Genomic DNA, 19,868 nt, shown 5'->3' with positions numbered 1-19,868 from the left:
CTGGGTCAGGAAGATCCCTTGGAGGAGGGGGATGGCAACCCACTCCAGTATTCTTGCCTGGAGAATCCCACGGACAGAGGAGCCTGGCAGGCTACGGTCCACAGTGTCCCACAGAGTCGAACGCTACTGAGCCGACTGAGCACGCACACATGTACGCATCCTACTTTTCACCTTTATGTGAAGAACAGTCTTGAAGGTAAGTTACTTTGGCAAATTTTTTAACTGCTAAACTATTTCCTGGCTAAAAACTCAGCCCTGCAACTCACCTGAAATATGAAGTAAGTCTAAAGCCATCACTCCCGCCTGGCACTTCTCTGATACCTTCAGGCCACTAAGGGAAGCAGTCCATCCTCACCCGGTATTCGGGGCTAAAACTGTGAACTGCTTTGAGAGTTCAGGGTTGGGATCAAGGTAGTGGGTCACCTTGGCTCAAACCCAGTGCTCCGGACATCACAGCCAAACCTCTTCCTTCTGATTCTGTAAACCAGGAAAAGTATTCTCTGTCCACAAGCCCTGGCACTGTCAGACAGAAAGAACCACTCCAAGGAGGAGACCTGCCACACCCATGACACTTTGTGGTTGAGAGAAGTGAGTTCAGACCTCAGTGGTGCCAGCGATCTGTGCTGTGGTCTTGGACAAATGCCTGTTTCTTCACAGAGAAACAGTGAGAGCTCCAAGGGGGTGCTAGGGGTAAAGGGGTGAAGCTTCATGGCACCTGCACACAGTAGATACCCAATAAGTATGCATCATTCCACTCAAGATGAAGCAGAATATTCATTTTTGAAAAATATTTATTAAAAAACTAAAGTGAATGTGGAAAAAAAAAAACCCAACAAACCAAACCCAACACATACCTTTAAATAGCAAGCATATGACACTGGTTATAAAGCTTTTCCAACTCTACTGATCTAGTCTTTCCCACCATCTAAGTTAAGGAGGGCCTCTGAGGGAAGCCAGGTGTAAACAGGTCATTTGTACTAGTGATGAGCAAAAACTAACTACGTGAGAGCTATCAATGGCTACCCTTTCTGCTTTCCTAGGCAGTCCCTCCCAAACACAAGAGAGTGACTAGATCTCAAGACTGTGTTTGTGGGGATCTGTGGTTCTTGTTTTAATCTGGGAGTAGGGGTGTGTGTGGATGAAATAGTAGAAAGACAGACAAATCAGTAGAGGGTAATCGGAAAGCACCTTTAAAATCTGGACCCTTTCCCACAATTTACCCAGTAGTTCTCAAACTTTACTGTTGGAAAGCATCCCCTGATGAGATTGTTAAATTCGCAGGCTCCCGAAATTGCATGTTTCAGATAAGCACGCCATTGATTCTGTGCACACTGTTTAGCCATCCGGTTTGAGAAACACTGTTTAAAATGTAGTAAAACAATTCCTACCTCCTTAAATACAAGGTAAAAGCAAAGTTAAGGACTCTGCTGACAGTCACTGTGCTTTCGTCAACTTGGAGGGACCAATACAGGGAGGCAGGAAGGAGCCTCCAATTCCTAACAAACATCCCGGTCTTAGAGGAGCCCGAGCAACCTGTCAGGTGCTGTTCAGGAAGGAAGTAACATTTAATAATCAAGTTGATTTCCGATCATAGGATGGCCTCCAAACGACTAACTGGCCAACCTCCTCTGTCCCGGTTTAATGAACTTCGTTGGGCCAGTGCCAGATGGGAAGCTGCCGTTCAGACAGGACACGGGGAAACTGTGGGTCCTGACTTGTGAAGACACTGTGAATAAAACACCTATAAAAACCTTTATTAACCAGAAAGCGCCACGCCCAAATCATGTCGGTGCATCACGGACAACATGTAGAAATAGTCACATTGATGCCAAGGTTCCCATTATCTGCAAAAAGATGCGCTATGGCTGTGTCGAACACCAGGCAGTCGCTGTTCATGATGGCTGCGGACACACCATCGTGGATGGACCGGGGCGTGGCCTCCCAGGTCAGTCTCCTCCGGTTTCCATTCAGTTCCAGTCTGTAGGCGAAGTTCTCCGCCTGCTTGCGAGTGCCGATGAGCAGGACGATGGCGAAGAACTGCTGGTGGCCCTCATACTTCTCTTGTTTCTCCAGCACCAGCATGAAGTGATGGCCGAAACATGACTGCATCATCACCCAGTCCACAGCTCCTGGCAGGTTAATGTCTGTGGCCAGGAAGACGATGTCCTCTCCCTGAAGGGTGGTGATGCTCTTGTGGGCGTGCATGAGATGGGACATCACGGCTTCCAGGGACCCCTGCCACTTGCAGGAAGCACCGGGACAAGGGCAAGAGTAGGGACGGTATTCACAGATGTCTTCATGCTCCGGCTTCTCGGTGTGGTGCAGGGTCAGGGAACAGCCCGTGGTCGCATACTGCAGGGACAGAAAGCAGCACAGTGAGACACTGGGGGCTTCCTCCACTCCTGAGGCTGCAAACCTCAGGTTTTCCAGACTCAAACTGCATTTTTGTTTCAACTACTTTCGTTCCAGGTGAGTTAAATATTGCAGACTGAAACATCTCAGTGCCTATTCATCCTCTGCACTGCCATGCATAAGATCAGGGGCCCATCCTGGCCAGGAATGAGCTGCATTCCCGCCCCTGTTCCAACATTGTTGAAAACATGAGAACTGAAGTACTCTTACAAATTTTTCAAACAAAATTGTGGAGCCAGCCCTAGAAAACCTGGCTTTCCCCTTATTTTCTGTGAATTTAAAGATTTTTAAAAAGAATTTAGAATTGCTTGTGTGCATTGAGTGCTAAGTCACTTGAATCATGCTCGATTCTTTGTGACCTTATGGACTGTAGTCCTCCAGGCTCCTCTGTCCATGGGATTTTCCAGGCAAGAATACTGGAGTGGGTTGCCATGCCCGCCTTCAGGGGATCTTCCCAACCAAGGAATGGAACCAAGGGATGGAATCCGCATCTCCTGCATTGGCAGGCGGGTTCTTTACCACTAGCACCACAGAATTGCTAAGGGGTAGGACCAGGATGAACGTCGTCTTTGGACTAGTTTTCACTGACAGTTTTGCAGATGGTGTAATTCCCCCACTGGCCCCGTCCACTGCTTCCTGGCTCCAACTGTGAGCGGCAGGTGGGCTGTGGGAAAGCTGCCCTGTGGCCCCTGCGCTTGCTGGTGGAGTGACCAGCCCAGTGCAGAAGAGGGCTAGAGACCCCTCACATTGCTAGAACCGTGACCTCACCTTCACCTTTTACCCCTCGCCCCAAGGGTGGGCTTTGGACATACATTTTTTAGGAAAAGAAAGCACATTCAGAAACTCAGGAGACTGCTTTTCAGTTTGGTTCCAGCCAGTGGAGCTTAGAGTGAGAAGGGCCTCAGTCTCCCCTCAAAGTCCGCTGGACTTGCCTCAGACCCCTTCCTCAGGCCCCTGTGCTCACCTCCTCGTGACCAGGTGGTCAGGTCCTCCTGACAGGCCCCGGAGGAAGGGGAACTAGAGTGGGTGCTAGAGTGGGTACTTGTCCTAGGCGGGTTTCCTGACACAGTCTGTCTTTCAAACGCTGCCTTAATAGGGAGGGAACAAAACCTTTTTCTCCCTGCACATTCCTGATGGATAAATCACATCTATCACGAGAAAAGACCACACCACAGGAATTAAGACTTCTGTACCCAAACTTCATGAGAATGACCCTGCTAACTCCCGGACACCAGATGGACAGTGAGTCTACCAGTAGACACTTGCTCAGAGGACTATGCTGTAGTTTTGTCAAGAATAAGGAAACCTGAATGACCTCTTCAGGTGAAACCAGAAGTCAGCTTCCTCCCCGAGCCCAGAGTGGCAGGTACGCCATTTGGGTTCCTGCACTTGGATTCCCCCACCCCGTGTTGAGACACGAAGACATCAAATGATGGCAGGGCCACATCAATTTTCTTTTTGGTCCCACTGGTGACTTGCAGGATCTTCGTCCCCTCACCTGGGATTGAACCCAGGGCCACAGTGGTGAAAGCCCCGAGTCCTAACCACTGGACCACCAGGGACTTCCTCTGCTTCATTTTTCTAAGATGCCGTGTCCAAGGCTGAAAACACAAAACTGAACCCCACAGCTGTTTCTGCTTCTCCCTACCCGTCCTTAAGGAATAAACCCTTATAAATTTTAAAAATAGGTCAAATTCTGATCTTTGCAGCTGAATTAAATCACTAGCAGTAAGCAGGCCCTGAACGTCTTCTCCTTACAAGACACTAAACTGCAGTCACTGAGAAGTAGATACGGAGGAGAGAAGGCCGCCACCACCCTTAGGGAGATGAGTCTCCCCTAATAAGGAAGAAGAAGGTGGCTTAGAGAGAGACATGCAGCTCCTTCCTCCTCCATACCTAAAGTGAATTATAATGGTCTTCAGTAGAAATTGGCAGAAATAGTTCACTGTTATTTATTAATACTTTGCCTGTAGGAACTGCTTATTCATCTTTGAAAACCACGGACTAATTTTAAAAGCATGGGTATAAAACTTAATCAAGAAGAAGGAACAAATTTACTTATCCAGATATATTTATAGTTTGTGTTCCTAGCAGTGTAAGGCCCTAAATAAACCAAATCTCTATTAACTTTGTCTTAAATCCAGGGTGAGGCTCAGAATACAGAGCCTTCTGAAACTCTTCTGTGAGTGATGGGTGAGACACTTCTGCCAAGCATTTAAAAACACACATCCAACACAATAAAAATAGCAAAAATTAACCCAGAACCTGGCCAATTTCCTGGCTGAAACAAACCCTCAATATTTGGATCTGAAGACCTTTCAGAAGGGGCTGTTTACCACAGTCGCCCAGGAATAATTCCAGGAACGAGAAGAACTCTGGCTTAGAATGTACAGAAAAAGTACCACCTGCCCCCTTCCCCAGCCCAAAGCCCCAAACTACTCCAGGTTCACCAGGTTCACCAAATGTATAACAAATATTTATCACCAAGCAATCATTTGAGAACTTTTTCTTGTGAAACTCAGGTAGGAATATTTATATTCTGAATTATTGGTTTGCCTTACAAGTCACATACTTTTCCTTCCACCCAAATATAGAGAACAGGGGACCTCCCCAAAATACACAAATAGACCAGGCATTACTTAGCATCTGTGTGGACAGTGACCTTGTGAGAAAAAATCTTACTGCTGCCTCTATTAACTTAAGTAAATAAAATTTTAAAGTGTTACGTGCTTATTCTGCTTTTTCTGAACAAGCTGAACTTTAATGCCAATCTATTCCTTCTCTTTTCCATCATGGGTGAGGGCGTGTCTTCATGACCACTGGCGCCACTGTTAGGACGACCAAATTAAAGATGGTGGTCTCTAAAAAGAAAAGATCTGGACTTTAAACATGTGTGCACTCACACGCACACAAACACATGCACTCTTGCGCCACATCTGATACTTGTGACAGTCTCGCCATTGTTCTGGAATGATGCTCTTGTCATTACATTAGCAGTGCTCCTGCAGGGATCAGAGGGCTGCCTTTGGGGTCTGCAAATCTCCTGAGGCAGCCTGTAGAACGGTTTAGGGGCCTCTGAGGAGCAAACCCAAATTGCATGGGTCCCTGGGCTTGTGTCTTCTTGATAAGCGCCAAGGGTTTCTAAGGGCTGCCACCCTCTGTGGCGCAGATCCCGCCCCTGTGGCGTCTGCTGTCAGAGGGGCTATACCATGCAACAATAAACAGCTCGAACACATCAGAAATACAGGTACCTATGCAAAGGAAGAAGGGGGGGCAGGGGTGACAGGTGATTTCAAAGTGGAGACATGTTGACGAAGGGGGGTATGGGAAGCCTCACGGGGGAGGAGGCAGATTGTGGAAGGAATAGTTCCATCTGGTTCTAGCGCGGGGTGAGCGGAGCATGTATTGGGGACAAAACCTAATGAGCAGGCGGGTCCAGGTTCCGTCCAGGACGTTGACAGTTTAGTTCATTTCCAGGGTTTCTCTGCAGCAGCACTACTGACGAAGAGCAAATGCGTCTTGGTTTGGGGGCTGTGCTGTGCGCTGGAGGGTGTTTAGTGGCATCCCTGGCCTTGAAGATGCCAGGAGAGTCCCCCTCGCCCAACGTGGTGACCACCAGAAATGTCACCAGGCATGGCCACATGTCTCCTGGGTGGCAAAATCACCCGAGTTGAGAGCCCCTGATTTCAGTGAGTGACACAACCCGGCTGGGCAGGCACACTCCCAGGCGTGAGGAGGGGCCACAGCAGGAAGCTGGTCTGGCTGGTCACTGCCCTGCCCAGCGGGTGCCACCTGAGGCACTTCAGGAAATAATCCAGCCACAACACAGCTAGACCTCAATGGCTTGAGCAGCATGGATGGAGGCTGGGGCACTGGTTCCACCCGTTTTACAGAATGACTCATCCCAGCCATGTGGTCATCCATGGCCACACCAGGGTCAGAGCCTTGAGTTTCTGGATCCTCTGTGGCTCTTTCTCTGAACACAGCAGCTTAGGAGTCAAAGAACCAATCTTTTGTGGAAAAAGAAATTGGCCTTGATCTCCCCACCCAAGCCCTCCCAGCCTACCACCCAACATACACAAAACCCAGGGTCCACAGATATGCTGTTTCTGGAAACTGGTTCAAATATAACTTCTCCCTGGTTTGCAAGGAGAAAAACAGCCCCAAACGCGGCTATCCCCAAGGACTGAGGCAGCAGCAGATCACAAACAAGTAACCAGTAATTAGGCCCTCCCCGCCTTCTCTGGCATCTGGCAAGAAAGTCCTGAGGTTTCCCTCCTCTCGCTCTGGCCAGGGCCTGCCCACCCGGCGGGAGGGTTCAAAGGATGCCCGTTTTTCTTGAGACGACCGGTTCTTCAAGGCACACACTTGTCTCTGAGATAAAGCACCTGGGCTGCTTTGCAGACGGCTGCCTGCAGCCTGGGACACATCTGCGGTTATAAATGAGATTTCCCCCTCAGGAAATATCTGCTCATCTCCCCTGGGGGGTGGGGCTCGAGGTGGGATTTGCTTTAAGTAAACCCCTCTTTAAGCCGGGGGCCAGGGGCTGCATGACCACACACACAAGCCCAAAGCTAAAGAAGAATGCACGGCAGGGGGAGAGATGGCCCAGCAAAGCAATGTTGAAATAACACTTCTGACTTTTCCTTTAGAAATTTTTCACGTTGCGACGGCTCAAAAGTCTTGTGCAAACACATTCTGCTGCTCTGAAAAGGCGACAGAGGACCCTGGTGCCTCATTCTGATGTCTCTGCAGAAAGCAGTAAATAGTGCCAATTCTTTCCCTGGACACGGGGTTTGAAGGTGGTTTTATTTAAGCTGGAATTTAGACAAGGGTTTCTCCTTTTTGGCACAGAGACCCCTTGACACACAAATACACATGACAAGGTACGTCAGAAACATAGTCAAACACTAGACACCTGGTATTTATTCAAGAAACACAGGCATATTATATTTGTTTAAGGAATAAGTATATAAACGGAATTCTTAGCCTGGGTGCTAGTGAAGGTCGTGGATTCCATGACTGGTTTAGAACAAGTTTTTTCACCTATTTAATTAAATCTGAGTCCAGGCAATTTCAGAACGATCTGCTGAACTCTCAACAATCAACAGTCTACGACACTGGAGGCACTGGGAACCAACCAGGTCCCTCTGGGGACTGTGAGGTAACCGCCTTGCCTCCACCTGCTTACCTCCTAGGAAACGGTGAAGTGTATTAGCAGACTATCTGCCAGTACCTCAAATGACAACATCTCAAGAAAAGCAAAACATAGTAGATACTTGTTGCTGATGCTTATAAACGTCTGAATTAGAGCCAGGAAATGACCTTGTCTTGGGGTAAGCCAAAGCAAACTGCACTTCCTTTCCATCTAAATAAGCTGTAAGCATCACAGAATGCACACGGATGACCAAACGTCTGACCCTGGACTGGGAAACCAAAACTGCTACAAAGGGCATTACTGGGGCAACCGCTGAAATTTGAATATGGACTCTGGATTACATAAGAATATCTACACTGTATCACATTTCCTGATTTTGATAACTGTACCATAATTACATAAGAAAATGTCCTTGATTTTAGAGGAGAAACACAGGGAAGTACTTAGGGATAAAAGGACAGGGTGTCTGCAGTTTCCATGTAATATATATATATATATGAATGGAGAGAGCACAAACAGTAAAGCAAGTGGGCAAAAAGGAGGTAACTGGTGAATGTGGATAAAGGCCATATGGGAATTTGTACTAACATTGCAAGTGTCATGTAAATCTGAAATCATATAAAACAATCCAGAGGGACTTTCCTAGTGGTCCAGTGGCTAAGACTTTGCACCTCCCAGTGCAGGGGGCCTGGATTTGATCCCTGGTCAGGGAACTAAGATCCCGTGTGCCACAACTAAAACCCAGCACAGCCAAATAAATAAAAACAAATATTAACAAAAAGCCCCAGAGACTAAGCATATTCATCCTTCTGGGGGTAGAGATTCTTTTTGCAGATCTGAATGATTATTGTGATAGTTTTTCCTTTTTCAAAGAAAATATACTTTTAACTACATACTTGCATGTAAATGCAACTAAACTAATAGTTTATCTTTTGTTAGAAGCTCTTGGGACTCATTTTAGTGAACCAACAAAATGTGGCAGTGAAGACATCAATTGTTATAATTACCAACACTTTTTTGACCCCCTCCCCCCTCAAAGAAAAGAGAGCCTTCTCTGTTGCTCCTCGGATCCTTCCAGAGGTTTGTGGGCACCTGACAGATCGATGGCCCTGGACGATGGTTTCCAGGTTCCTGATCCACCACCCTCAGTGCTCCAAGGGAAACTCCTGTTTGCTTCCAGACCACATCTGGAAGAGGAGCTCCAGGTATGAAACATACCTGCACCTCTTTCATAAACAGGGAAACCCCTTTTAGCACTGGGGAAGTGACCCCATGAATGGAATCAGAGTTAGTTCAGTGGGAAGGATGGATCCTGACAGTGTAACAGGTATGATCAGCAGACGATAAAAGGCTATTGGTTGAAGTCTCTGTTTCTCAACATTGTTTAGACTTGATCAAGTGGGAGCTGCAGCTAAACCTAGTCTAGACCCATATAGTGGTAAAACTTATATCTTAACCAGCAGTTACACTTAAATGTTACCATTTTCTTTAACATTTAAAAATTTTTATTTACGGCTGCGCTGGGTCTTTGTTGCTGCGTGTGAGCTTACTCTCGTGGAGAGCGGCGGCTGCTCTTTGTTGTGGTTCACAGGCTTCTCACTGCAGTGCCTTCTCTTCTTGTGGCTCACGGGCTCCAGGGCACACAGGCTTCAGTAGTCGTGGCTCGTGGGCTCAGGAGCCGAGGTACATGAGCTTAGCCGTCCCGTGGCATGTGGCATCTTCCCGGACCAGGGATCGAACCCGCCGGCGTCCCCTGCGTTGGCAGGTGGATTCTCAACCACTGGACCAGCTGCTGCTGCTGCCAAGTCACTTCAGTCGTGTCTGACTCTGTGCGAACCCACAGATGGCAGCCCACAAGGCTCCACCGTCCCTGGGATTCTCCAGGCAAGAACACTGGAGTGGGTTGCCATCTCCTTCTCCAGTGCATGACAGTGAAAAGTGAAAGTGAAGTTGCTCAGTTGTGTCCGACTATTAGCGACCCCATGGACTGCAGCCCACCAGGCTCCTCCATCCAGGGAAGTCCAATTTTACCACTTTCTAACAGGACTTCTAGCAATCAAAGCTAGCTCTTTTGTGACTAAAATTTTTTTTATCTTCCCCCCAAAATATCACTGAATGATCCCACATTATTTTCCAATTAATTTATGGGTCTGTTAATTTTGCTTATTGACTTACTGATGTATTGCCTGCTTCCTGTTCACCCACTATTTGTTGGTAGATGAATAAATATTAGGTTTATCTGCAAAAGATGATTTCTCTCCACCATGTTTCTTTAATTAAGTCTTACTGTGGAACTTAGAATTAAAAAATAATTCAATAGATCTTGAGACCATGTAAGAAAAAAATGCATATTTTAGACTTCATTCATTCTGGGTTGAATGACTTCTGTAATTTTTGACCAAGGCATTTCACATACTTTATTTATATAAACTATTTCGACGGGGGTGTTTCTAGCTTTTCTGAAACCTTACCTAGATGGGGAAACAGGATGCTGTTGTCATTCTGATGGCTGTATGTCACTTTTGCCTACGGTGTCTTTGCAACCACTGGTAGAGTGGCTGTGATTGGAACTCAAGTAACCAGTGTCTTGTGTGACCTTGGTTGAGCCTGCCTACCCTGTCACCTCTGAGTGGGTCTATAAAACTACCTGCCAAATAATCAGTCCTTGACTGTTATTACCAGTGGAGAAGTTCAGACTTGAGGAGCAGGAGAAATGACATCTCTTTTTGTGACTTCATTATAATGCTCACCCTGCATCTGTTTGTCTAGCATCTTTCCTCTAAGAACCTCAGCGGATTTTCACTTAAATAGTACACTCCTCACCTCGGCAGAATTATCAGAGTGCAGTCTTAGTTTCACAGATGATAGTATGAGAAGACAGTGTCACTCAGTCCCCGAACTGTCGAACAGTGGTGAGGCTAAGCAAAGACTGACACTGAACTTTATAAACTTCCTTCCGGAGAAGGCAATGCTCATGAAAACCTTGGGCTTAAAAATTCTCCTTTTTGCCTAAGAAAAAGTCAACAAACCCCACGTGGCAGGGCTTTCTTACTGAAGGTGACTTGGTGGGAGAATCCGACCTCTTATTATCGCAGTCATCTGAGAACATCCTGCTTTTGGGGAGGTGTGTGTGTCCAAGTGTGCATGTGTGTGTGCATACAAAGACTCCTTGGGATGGCAGGGGTTTCTTTTTAATCTTGGAAGTGTTAAACAAAAGTTGACTTTTGACCGAGTATACCTCTCATCTGACCATAGATCGAGCTAGCAGGCAATACCCTCCGTGGACTTGGAGAACCAGTTTCGTGAGGTCTCTTCAGAATCTCTGCTGAAGCAAACAAAAGCAGGAGCTGGAGTGAGAGGCTTTATGGACCTTGTCCAGCCTTTCTCAACACCCTTCTTCCTGCCAGCTTCCCATCTGCGAGATCACATTCACTGCCCTGCCCACCCTTCAAACGCTGCTCCACCTCTCTGGACGCTTTATTTCTCAAAGGATACAACTGAATTCACAAGAAAGCTTAAGTGGTAGGGCTGCCAGATTTAGCAAATAAAAATACAAGCAGCCTAGAATGTTCCAGGCAGTTATTTATTATAAGCAGCCTAGAACGTTCCAGGCAGTTATTTATCTGTTAAAATTTAACTAGGCATCCTTATTACACCTAGCAGCTTCAGGGGTACCACTGCCATCCCTCCAGAAGCTACTGTGTGAGCCTGGAATGGGAAGGAGATCACCTCAGCCAGGCAGAGGGGTAGCAGAAAAGACACTGTGTGTATAATTACAAGGCACCTTCTGGGGTTTCTGCTCAGCATGTGGGAATCTTAATTCCCAGACCATGGATCAAACCCACATCCCCTGAAGTGGAAGCTCAGTGTTTTAACCAGTGGACCACCAGGGAAGTCCTCAAACTTACAAATTTTGAGCAAATTTCTTAGGGGGGATGTTAACCATGTTCTGTTTCCTTTACAAAGTAATTAGGAGGATAACACGAGATAATGTACCCAGCTTGGACCAGGTAAACAATGTTTTCTACAAGCACTGGCCTCCCACAAGCCCCATCGGGATATTCCATCCCTTCCTTTCTTGTGGACACCCTGCTCATCCTCCTTAATACAGCTCTGATACCACAACTGAGGGAGGCCTCCAGACTCCTCTGCTCCTACTACTGGAGAATTCCATGGACTGTATAGTCCAGGGGGTCACAAAGAGTCAGACATGACTGAGCAACTGGACCTGACCTCAGACTCCAATCATTTGCTTTCTGTTAGTTTCTAACTGTGCACATTTATTTAGTTTTTACTTTGTGCTGGGCACTTTGCATGAATTACTACCACAGTCATCATCCCATTTTAGCAAAAAGCCACTGAGGCTTGGAGAGGTCACCAACCAGTAAAGACAGATAGGATTGGGACCAGGAGGCTCAAGTAGGGCCTGCCTTCAAAACTACCAGAGTTAAGAGATGAAGGGGAGGAGTGGGAGAAGGAAAGACCCAAAGACACCACCTCCATTAATTCAAAGTTTTGAAATAGGGCCCAGGCCCACACATTTAATACCTTCCATTCATCTCGACAGCTAAAAACTAGGAAAGGGGGTGACCTTTTATCTCACGGACACTATACAGTATAAAAATGATTACAACTTTTACCCAACTGGCAATAAGAATGTCAATTTCGCAGTTTTTAAGAAACAAATGGAGAATGGATGTGTGGGGCAAAGTTGATGCAATTCTGCTAGGGAATTTTCAGCATCTCTCATGAGCTTTAGAAAGTATACTCAGGTGAATGCTGGCATTCACTCTGGCACATGTATACCTACTGTGTGCCCTTTTCAAAGAATGAGGACCTTACGGGTGTGAATGAGAAACGCCACTGTTCACAAATTTTGTCAGATGCACAAGTTGGACAATAAAGATATTTTACATTGAGGTCTTCCTATGGTCATGTGTATACAGCACTTTATATAGGGCTTCCAAGAAAAAAACAAAAAGGGCAATTCTAATCCATCCTAAGCTGGGGACTCTATAGGTCAGACCTGCTGTGCCTTTTGGCTTTTGTCCACTCTGGCTGTACCCAAGATCAATCTTTAGCAATGATTTACTCTAGTTCCAGGACTTGGTGACCTGTGAAAAATCTTTGGCCAACTCTGTGTAGAATCATCATTAAACTTCCAAGTACTCTTTTCATGCATTCTAGTGCTTCTGTTCTTGATTTTACACTCAAAAGCTGTCTGTTGTCTTCTGGAAAATCTTGAGCCTCACCAGAAACACATGTGGACCCCAGTGCTTGCCAGCACAAGCTTCTATGGGCCAACCCAGTCAACTTCAGCCAGGAGTGAGGACGGAAGGGATAACTTCCAAAGTAACTGATTTTGTCTTAGGGGAATTTTTGAGGTTCAGAAGAGATCCCTGAAATTGTTTTGGCAAATTGGCTTATCCCCTCAGACTGTTAGGTGACTGATCACCCATCACCTAGCAACTGCTCTGATCCCACCCACCTTCCATCTGTTTTGGTGACAAAGAAGTCCTCGCCAGCATTGCTAATCTGACCTGAGAGCACCCACCAGCTCAAGGTTATCTCTGTTCTTTTTAATTAATGAACAAACAGATCTAAGGAGCTAGTGACAGGACTGAGATCACAGAAAGCCAGGATGAGAACCGAGTTCTGTCTCCTGACTAGTGCCTCTTCTCTTGAACAGCTCACTAGATTACAGAATTTTAGGCAGAAGAAGATCCTTGGTATAGTCATCTTGTCCAGCTCTTAAGACATTCAGGTGCAAAGAAATAGACTGACTTGAACAAAGTGTCAAACATCTAGTCAATAGGACAATAGTTCAGGTCTTCCAAAGGCCAGAATGTTGGCATTTTCTCTCAGCAAAACAAAGATGAAAAGGCAGTAAGCTGTAACAGTCGGGACCTATCAGAATTCCAGAGTTCATATGTTCTCAGAGTCAAATGAGAACTTCCAGGCTCAGTGGATGTTTTCTGAAAGAGAACCAGGTCAGAAGTTGGAGTTTGGTCTATAGACACGGTTGGTTTGGCCTGCAAGTGCTAGCTTTAAATCTGAATTTGGACAATGTTTAAAAAAAAAAAGAATCGAGATATTTAACATTTTAAAAATGCAGATTTCTGAATTTTCTTGAAAAAAAAACAAAAACAAAGATCTGGCATGGCTGCAATCACATTCCCATCCTGGCCAATCAGCCAGAGTTGAGCAAAAGTTGTCCAACTCCCAACCACCTCCACTGCTCCTGCCGTCACTTGAAGCCTAAGGTCACATGGCAGATGCCCCTCTCCCTTGCATTACCTGTCCCTGCTGGTGTTTAGCGTTTCTCCCCACTGGACTAGATCAGTCCACACATTTTAACTTCTAACTGGATTATCTGATCTGACTTTAAGATTTTTTTTTTTAATGTGGACCATTTTAAAGTCTTTACTGAATTTGTCACAATATTGTCTTTTCTTTTCTTTTAATGTTTGTTTTTTGGCCAAAGGCATGTAGGATTTTAGCTGCCCAACCAGGGATTGAACCCACACCCCCTACCCTGCAGGACAAAGTCTAAACCACTGGACCATCGCAGAAGTCCCTGTGTTTTTTTTTTAAAGAATACAAACAACACTGGCACAATCCAACTACAGAGAAGAAGTATCTGACGAGGCTTTCTAAGTATTTGGAGATAATGCTGCTAGAAACTTCTACAGAAACCAAAGGAAAAGTGGAAAGAAAATGTCTCATAGTGTAAGAGGGCTGGGGTGTGTATTAGTATTTCCTATGGTTTTGGAGAGAAATAACTCTTTGCGACCCCATGGATTGTAGCTGCCAGGGGAATTCTCCAGGCAAGAATCCTGGAGCTGGTAGCCATTTCCTTCTCCAGGGTATCTTTCTGACCCAGGGATCGAACCTGGGTCTTCTGCATTTCAGACAGATTCTTTTACCGTCTGAGCCACCAAGGAAGCCCCGAAGAAAAAGTGGAAAGAAAATGTCTGATAGTGAAAGAGGGCTGGAGTGTGTTTTAGCATTTCTCATGGTTTTGGAGAGAAATAGTTGGCTGATATTAAAATACACTGTGGAGTGGGGGGTCCCAATTTGTCAGCCTTCACTTCTCCCCCTGCATCCACACTCTCCAGAGATGATGGTGGGTTTGTGATAAGGGGACAGGATGTCAAAACTTCTCAGGCATGGCACAAGTCATAGAATGGACTAAAAATACCCCAGGTGGCAGAGAGCCATACTCTGATAGAGATCCTTTTTTAAAAGGAGATCTGAGCTAACAGTGCATGTGGTGCCCTCTGTCACAGGTGCTGGCAGGACTCTAGCCTTTAATTATGTGACCCCGTCCCTTTTTGGTGACTCATACCCCGGTTCAGAGGGTAAAGAGTCTGCCTGGAATGCGGGAGACCCAGGTTTGATCCCTGGGTTGGGAAGATCCCCTGGAGAAGGAAACGGCAACCTACTCCAGTATTCTTGCCTGGAGAATCCCATGGACAGAGAAGCCTGGTGGCCTACAGTCCACGGGGCCACAAAGAGTTGGACACAACTGAGCGACTTCACTTTCTTTCCACTTTGGGGCCAATGGAAGCATGAGCAATTCAGAGCTGGATTGCTGCTGCTGCTGCTGCTAAGTCGCTTCAGTTATCTCCGACTCTGTGCGACCCCACAGATGGCAGTCCACCTGGCTCCCCTGTCCCTGGGATTCTCCAGGCAAGAACACTGGAGTGGGTTGCCATTTCCTTCTCCAATGCATGAAAGTGAAAAGTGAAAGTGAAGTCGATCAGTCGTGTCCGACTCTTCGCAACCCCATGGACTGCAGCCCATCAGGTTCCTCTGTCCATGGGGTTTTCCAGGCAAGAGTACTGGAGTGGGTTGCCATTGTCTTCTCTGAGAGCTGGACTGAAATCCCCCCATATACTGGATGCATAAGCTATTCCCCCTCACCCTTTGATCTTCCCACCCCCCAAGCCCTACAAAATTCCTCCCAATAAACTTTATAGTCAGCAGCTATGTTGTCTCACTGGGATGTGTCCATCTGGTGACCTCATCCAGTTGGATGATTTTGTTACTGGTGTCAACCTCAGGTTGTGATCTGGAGCCTCCGAATATAACCTCAGACTCCAAATCAAAGGATGTGTGCCTTCAGGATGAAGGTTTATGGACTGGTCCACCGTGTGATCTCAAGTCACTTAACTCTTAACCTCTCTATAGGCGCATGTTTCCTCATCTGAGAATAAGAAAGGCAGACTCATAAAAGATAACCCACACAAAGGAGCTGGCATGCAGAGGGCCTAAACAAGCATTCCACAGAGCCTCCCTTCTTTTCATGGAGTTCTAGTAAGCTACAGGTCCTTAGAAGTTGAACAGTCCAATCCCCTCATTACAGATGAGAACATCAGGCTCTCAGAGGCAGTCTCTCAGGCAAACAATGGCAGCACCAAGCAACTCTTGAGAGCTGGCTTCTGGTATTTTACCCAACACGGGTTTTCTCCCATGAGCCAGTCCATGCGAGACTCAGAGCAAGTGGGGACAAGGCAGTCCCTATGACTTCCAGGAGCAAGTGTGAAGCACAGGGCTGGCCAAGCAGACCATTGTGTTGGAGTTTGCCACAGGCCTTACTACTCCCTATTGCTCTCAGCCTTCCCAACGAATATTATTTCAGTTGCTTGCTGCGTCTCTGTATCCATCCAAGTTTGATTTATCCAGACTAACTGGTTGAGCTCCCCTGTCAATAGTCTGGATTACTGATCAATCAAAGTTGAGGTGTGCATATTCCAGCTTTATAAATCTCACATATATGTATTTACAGAAAGTGACCTCCCCCCGCCAAGGTCACTTTCTAAGCTGGGTTCCTGGTCTGTAGGGGGATGGCTGACCTTGTTTAATTTCAGCTCGCAAAGCAATGGCTTTGTCCAGCCGCAGTCTTACAGAATGGGACCTTTTTAAAAATCAGTGACATATACAGAAACACTGGATACCCTTGATTCCCAAGAGACCTCTTCTTCAAGACATATCACATTAGGAAAGAATATATACTTCAGTAGGAACAAGAATTCTGGATTCTGAAAGTGAAACTTCACACTTCATATAGCATGCTATAACTGCCCCCATTCTCTAAGGAGCAAGCAACATAATGCTCTTATGATACTGCTTTAAAAAATAAATTAGGGATAGCCTGTTCAGTCGCTAAGTTGTGTCCGACTCTTGTGACCCCATGGACTGTAGCCCGCCAGGCTCCTCTGTCCATGGGATTTCCCCAGGCAAGAATACTGGAGTGGGTAGCCATTCCCTTCTCCAGGGGATGTTCCCCACCCAGGGATCGAACCCGCATCTCCTGCATTGTCAGGCAGATAGGGATAGCTGACTGATATCAAATGCTCATTTGTAAAATGTTATTTATCTGAAATCATTTCTTCTGTTTGCCACTAAAGGCCTAGGGGAAAGTGAAGGGCTGAGAAGATGGCTCCCCAGAAACCCTGTGGGGCATCCCCCACCTACTCACCCAGCTTCCACAAAATATCTCAAACCTCAAATATCCACTCTTATGTCACCAATCACCAAATCTTCCCTTGATCACCAGGCTGCCACCTTGTTCATGACCCTAAGAAAATTTTGAAACTCTTTTGTGTAAATTTTATGACAAACTACTTCTGAGCTGGGTGCATTAGTAAGCACTGCATGAGGAGTGGTCCAAAGCATGATAATTTGAAGGTTGACTGAAAACCCATAGCTCAAACACAAGTTCAAATGCTTATTTGAATATGCTATTTTAAGCCCTATTTGTGGCAGGACACAGACCAAATTAAATCACTCATTTTACTGACATGCGTCCCAAGCTTCAGTTCTCTGGTGGATTATTTTTAATTTAAAAATAAGCCCTTTCCCTATAAAAGTAAGCAGCAGCAAAGAGAAATCAATGCAAGAGAGCCTAAATGGCCCATGAGGCGCTTTACCAAAAAAACTCCAAAAATATTAATGACATTATTTCTAAGTTTAAAAAATGAACTGTATGGTAAAAGTCTAGGTTATAATGCGGTAATATAGATATGTTTCTATCTGCTCCTGAAACTGCTCCTGAAGATTTTTACCCAAAAGATGTAAACTGATGTTACAGTATGACCGCACAACGGAAAATTATGCAGCCATTTAAAATACAGTGAGATAGAGATAGCCTGCAGACATATAAAAATATGTGTCATGAAACGAACCTAAGTCAGCAAGCTGCAGAAGCCATTTTTGGAGAAAAACTTATGTGTGCATGTATAAACCTTCCTGACATTAACATCTACCATTCCATATTCAGCTGCGGAGAGTGTATTTATACATGGTTAGAAAAAACCCCGTGCAGATGCATACTAAACCTAACATCGGTGGGAAAGGAGGAGAGACGTTTGGGTCTTTCACTTGTCTCAGTGATGTGCCTTTTTTTTTTTTTTTGCAAGGGCACTAATAATTTTTTAACTAAACAAAAAACAAAGTGGTGGGCTTTAAAGAACTGTAACAACAGCTCCTGCTTGCCCTTCCAGTTAAATTCCCCATCAACTCTTGTTTTCACCCCACTTAGTAAAATAACAGAACTCCTCAGTCTTTGGAAGGCTAGGAGAGGGAAAGGCGTGGCTTACAAGGTTTTCTTGTTGTTGGAGGAAAACAGGCTGTAGGCGCCTTTTTTTTTTTTTTTTTTTAGCTACACTCCCGAGGGCTCCCACGTGTCAGGGGTGCGCAGAAGGCAGACGCGGGGGACAGGAGGAATCCACTACCAGTCCTTCCAAGCCCAGCGCTGGCGAAGGGTGCGTTTAATTCGCTCCTTTCCCCTCTCCTCTGTCCCCCACAGATAGTCAGCTTCTGGGTCCAAGTTTTCCTTCGGCGGCCCAGCTCTACCCAGGCTGAGTACACGTCTGCAGAGTACGCAGGCTCCGGGTGGGGACAGCGTGATCGCGTGCCAATCAGGCTGGGGTCAGTGATCGGGCAGCAGTCGGCCCAGAGCTGCTCCCAAAGTGGACAGGTGGCATGGGGGAGGGCGAACACGGTGTAAACTGCCCGCCCCCGTTAATAAGAGAGAAGCCCACTGCGTCTCAGCGCCCGCGAATGGGCTGGGGACACAGGAGTCCCTGGAGGTCGCCAGGCGGAGGTGCGTGGCTGGCACCTGGGCTTACCTTGCAGGGAAACAGAACTGCCGAGGCCACCTTCTCCATAGCCAGGTTCCTGATGCTGGGCGTCAGGGCGCCCCGGCACGTCGGGCAGCAGCTCAACTTCTGGCGGCATTGGTTACACACCAGGTGCCCGGCCTGGCACTGCAAGATGGGGGGCAGGACATAGTCAAAGCAAACCGGGCACTCGAAGAGCGAGGTCAGCTCGTGGTGCTGCGGAGACACCGGGCCAGCCCCGCCGCCGCCGCCGCCGGCGCCGCCGCCGCCGCCGCCGCCGGGGCCCGAGATCACCGCCGCCGCGGCGGGCACCGCGGACGAGCCGGGGCCCGCAGCCGAGATGGTGGCGGCGGCCGGGGGCGCAGCCGGGGACGGAGCGTGCTGTGGCTGCGGCGGCGGCTGCTTGCTGCAGGGTTTGTTAGCGCTGGGGCCGGTGGAGGACGGGCGGCTCATTGCGCTCCGAACCAACCATGGAACTGCGGGCGCCTGCCTGCCGCGGGGCCGCCGGGGTCAAGGCGGTGCGCGCCCCGCGGGCGGCGGGCTCCGGGGCAACGCCACCGCGCCCAGCCCGGGACCGAGCAGCGGAGACGATCGGCGCCGGGCAGGATGGGGGGCCGGACCCCGCTGACGATCTCTGCGGTCCCCGGCGCTCGGAGCACCCCTCCGCGCCGCCAAACTCCTCCTCTCGGCGGCGTCGCGGCCCCGAAGCCGAGCGGTGCGCAGAACCCCGGCCCAACAGCTACCGGAGCGGCCGCTGACGCAAGCCCCGGGGGCGCGCGCGGACGTGACGCTTGGACACGTGTGCGGCCGCCCGGGCGCGCGGGGACTGGCAGAACCACCCGGAGCTGGAGCTCCGGCTCCGCCCGACTCCAGCTGGCAGCGCTGGGGACCGCCTAGCGCCGGCGCTTCCTGCCCGGGGTGCGGGCCCTGCCCGCGCCAGTGAGCATGCCCGGCTAGCCGCTGCCGCCGCGCGGGGTCTCCTTTTCCGGGCCGCGTAGGAGGCGGCCCTTCGGCAAGGCGTCGCCTGAGTTTTTTGGCCACACCCCGGGGAGTCACGCCAACGCGTTCCGCGGGCGGAAAGCCGAAGGATAACTTTAGGCGGGGCGGGGGCTTGGATAGTGGGCGGGGCGGGGCGGGACGCGGGTGCCCAGGGACAGGTCGGAAAAAACCGA

General features: G+C 47.9%; 1 protein-coding gene across 1 annotated transcript; it reads right to left on the bottom strand.

Moving 5' to 3' along the window:
* Nucleotides 1–773: 773 nt before the first annotated feature.
* Nucleotides 774–19,467, bottom strand: SIAH2 (siah E3 ubiquitin protein ligase 2). Its single transcript, XM_061418917.1, has 2 exons — nucleotides 18,706–19,467; nucleotides 774–2,352 (listed from the first exon to the last, which is right to left on the bottom strand). The coding sequence occupies exons 1-2, from the start codon at nucleotides 19,147–19,149 to the stop codon at nucleotides 1,795–1,797; spliced, it is 1,002 nt and encodes a 333-aa protein (XP_061274901.1). The 5' UTR covers nucleotides 19,150–19,467; the 3' UTR covers nucleotides 774–1,794.
* Between the last annotated feature and the right edge of the window lie 401 nt (nucleotides 19,468–19,868).

The sequence above is a fragment of the Bos javanicus genome, chromosome 1 (assembly GCF_032452875.1).
Source record: "Bos javanicus breed banteng chromosome 1, ARS-OSU_banteng_1.0, whole genome shotgun sequence".
Classification (NCBI taxonomy): domain Eukaryota; kingdom Metazoa; phylum Chordata; class Mammalia; order Artiodactyla; family Bovidae; genus Bos; species Bos javanicus.
This window is presented reverse-complemented; position numbering and strand designations above follow the sequence as displayed.

Excerpts from the sequence above, each read along its gene's own strand:
- SIAH2 (XM_061418917.1), bottom strand. The coding sequence starts at position 19,149 with ATGAGCCGCCCGTCCTCCACCGGCCCCAGCGCTAACAAACCCTGCAGC. Across the intron at positions 2,353-18,705 it reads CAGTTCTGTTTCCCTGCAAG|TATGCGACCACGGGCTGTTC; the intron begins GTAAGCCCAGGT and ends CTGTCCCTGCAG.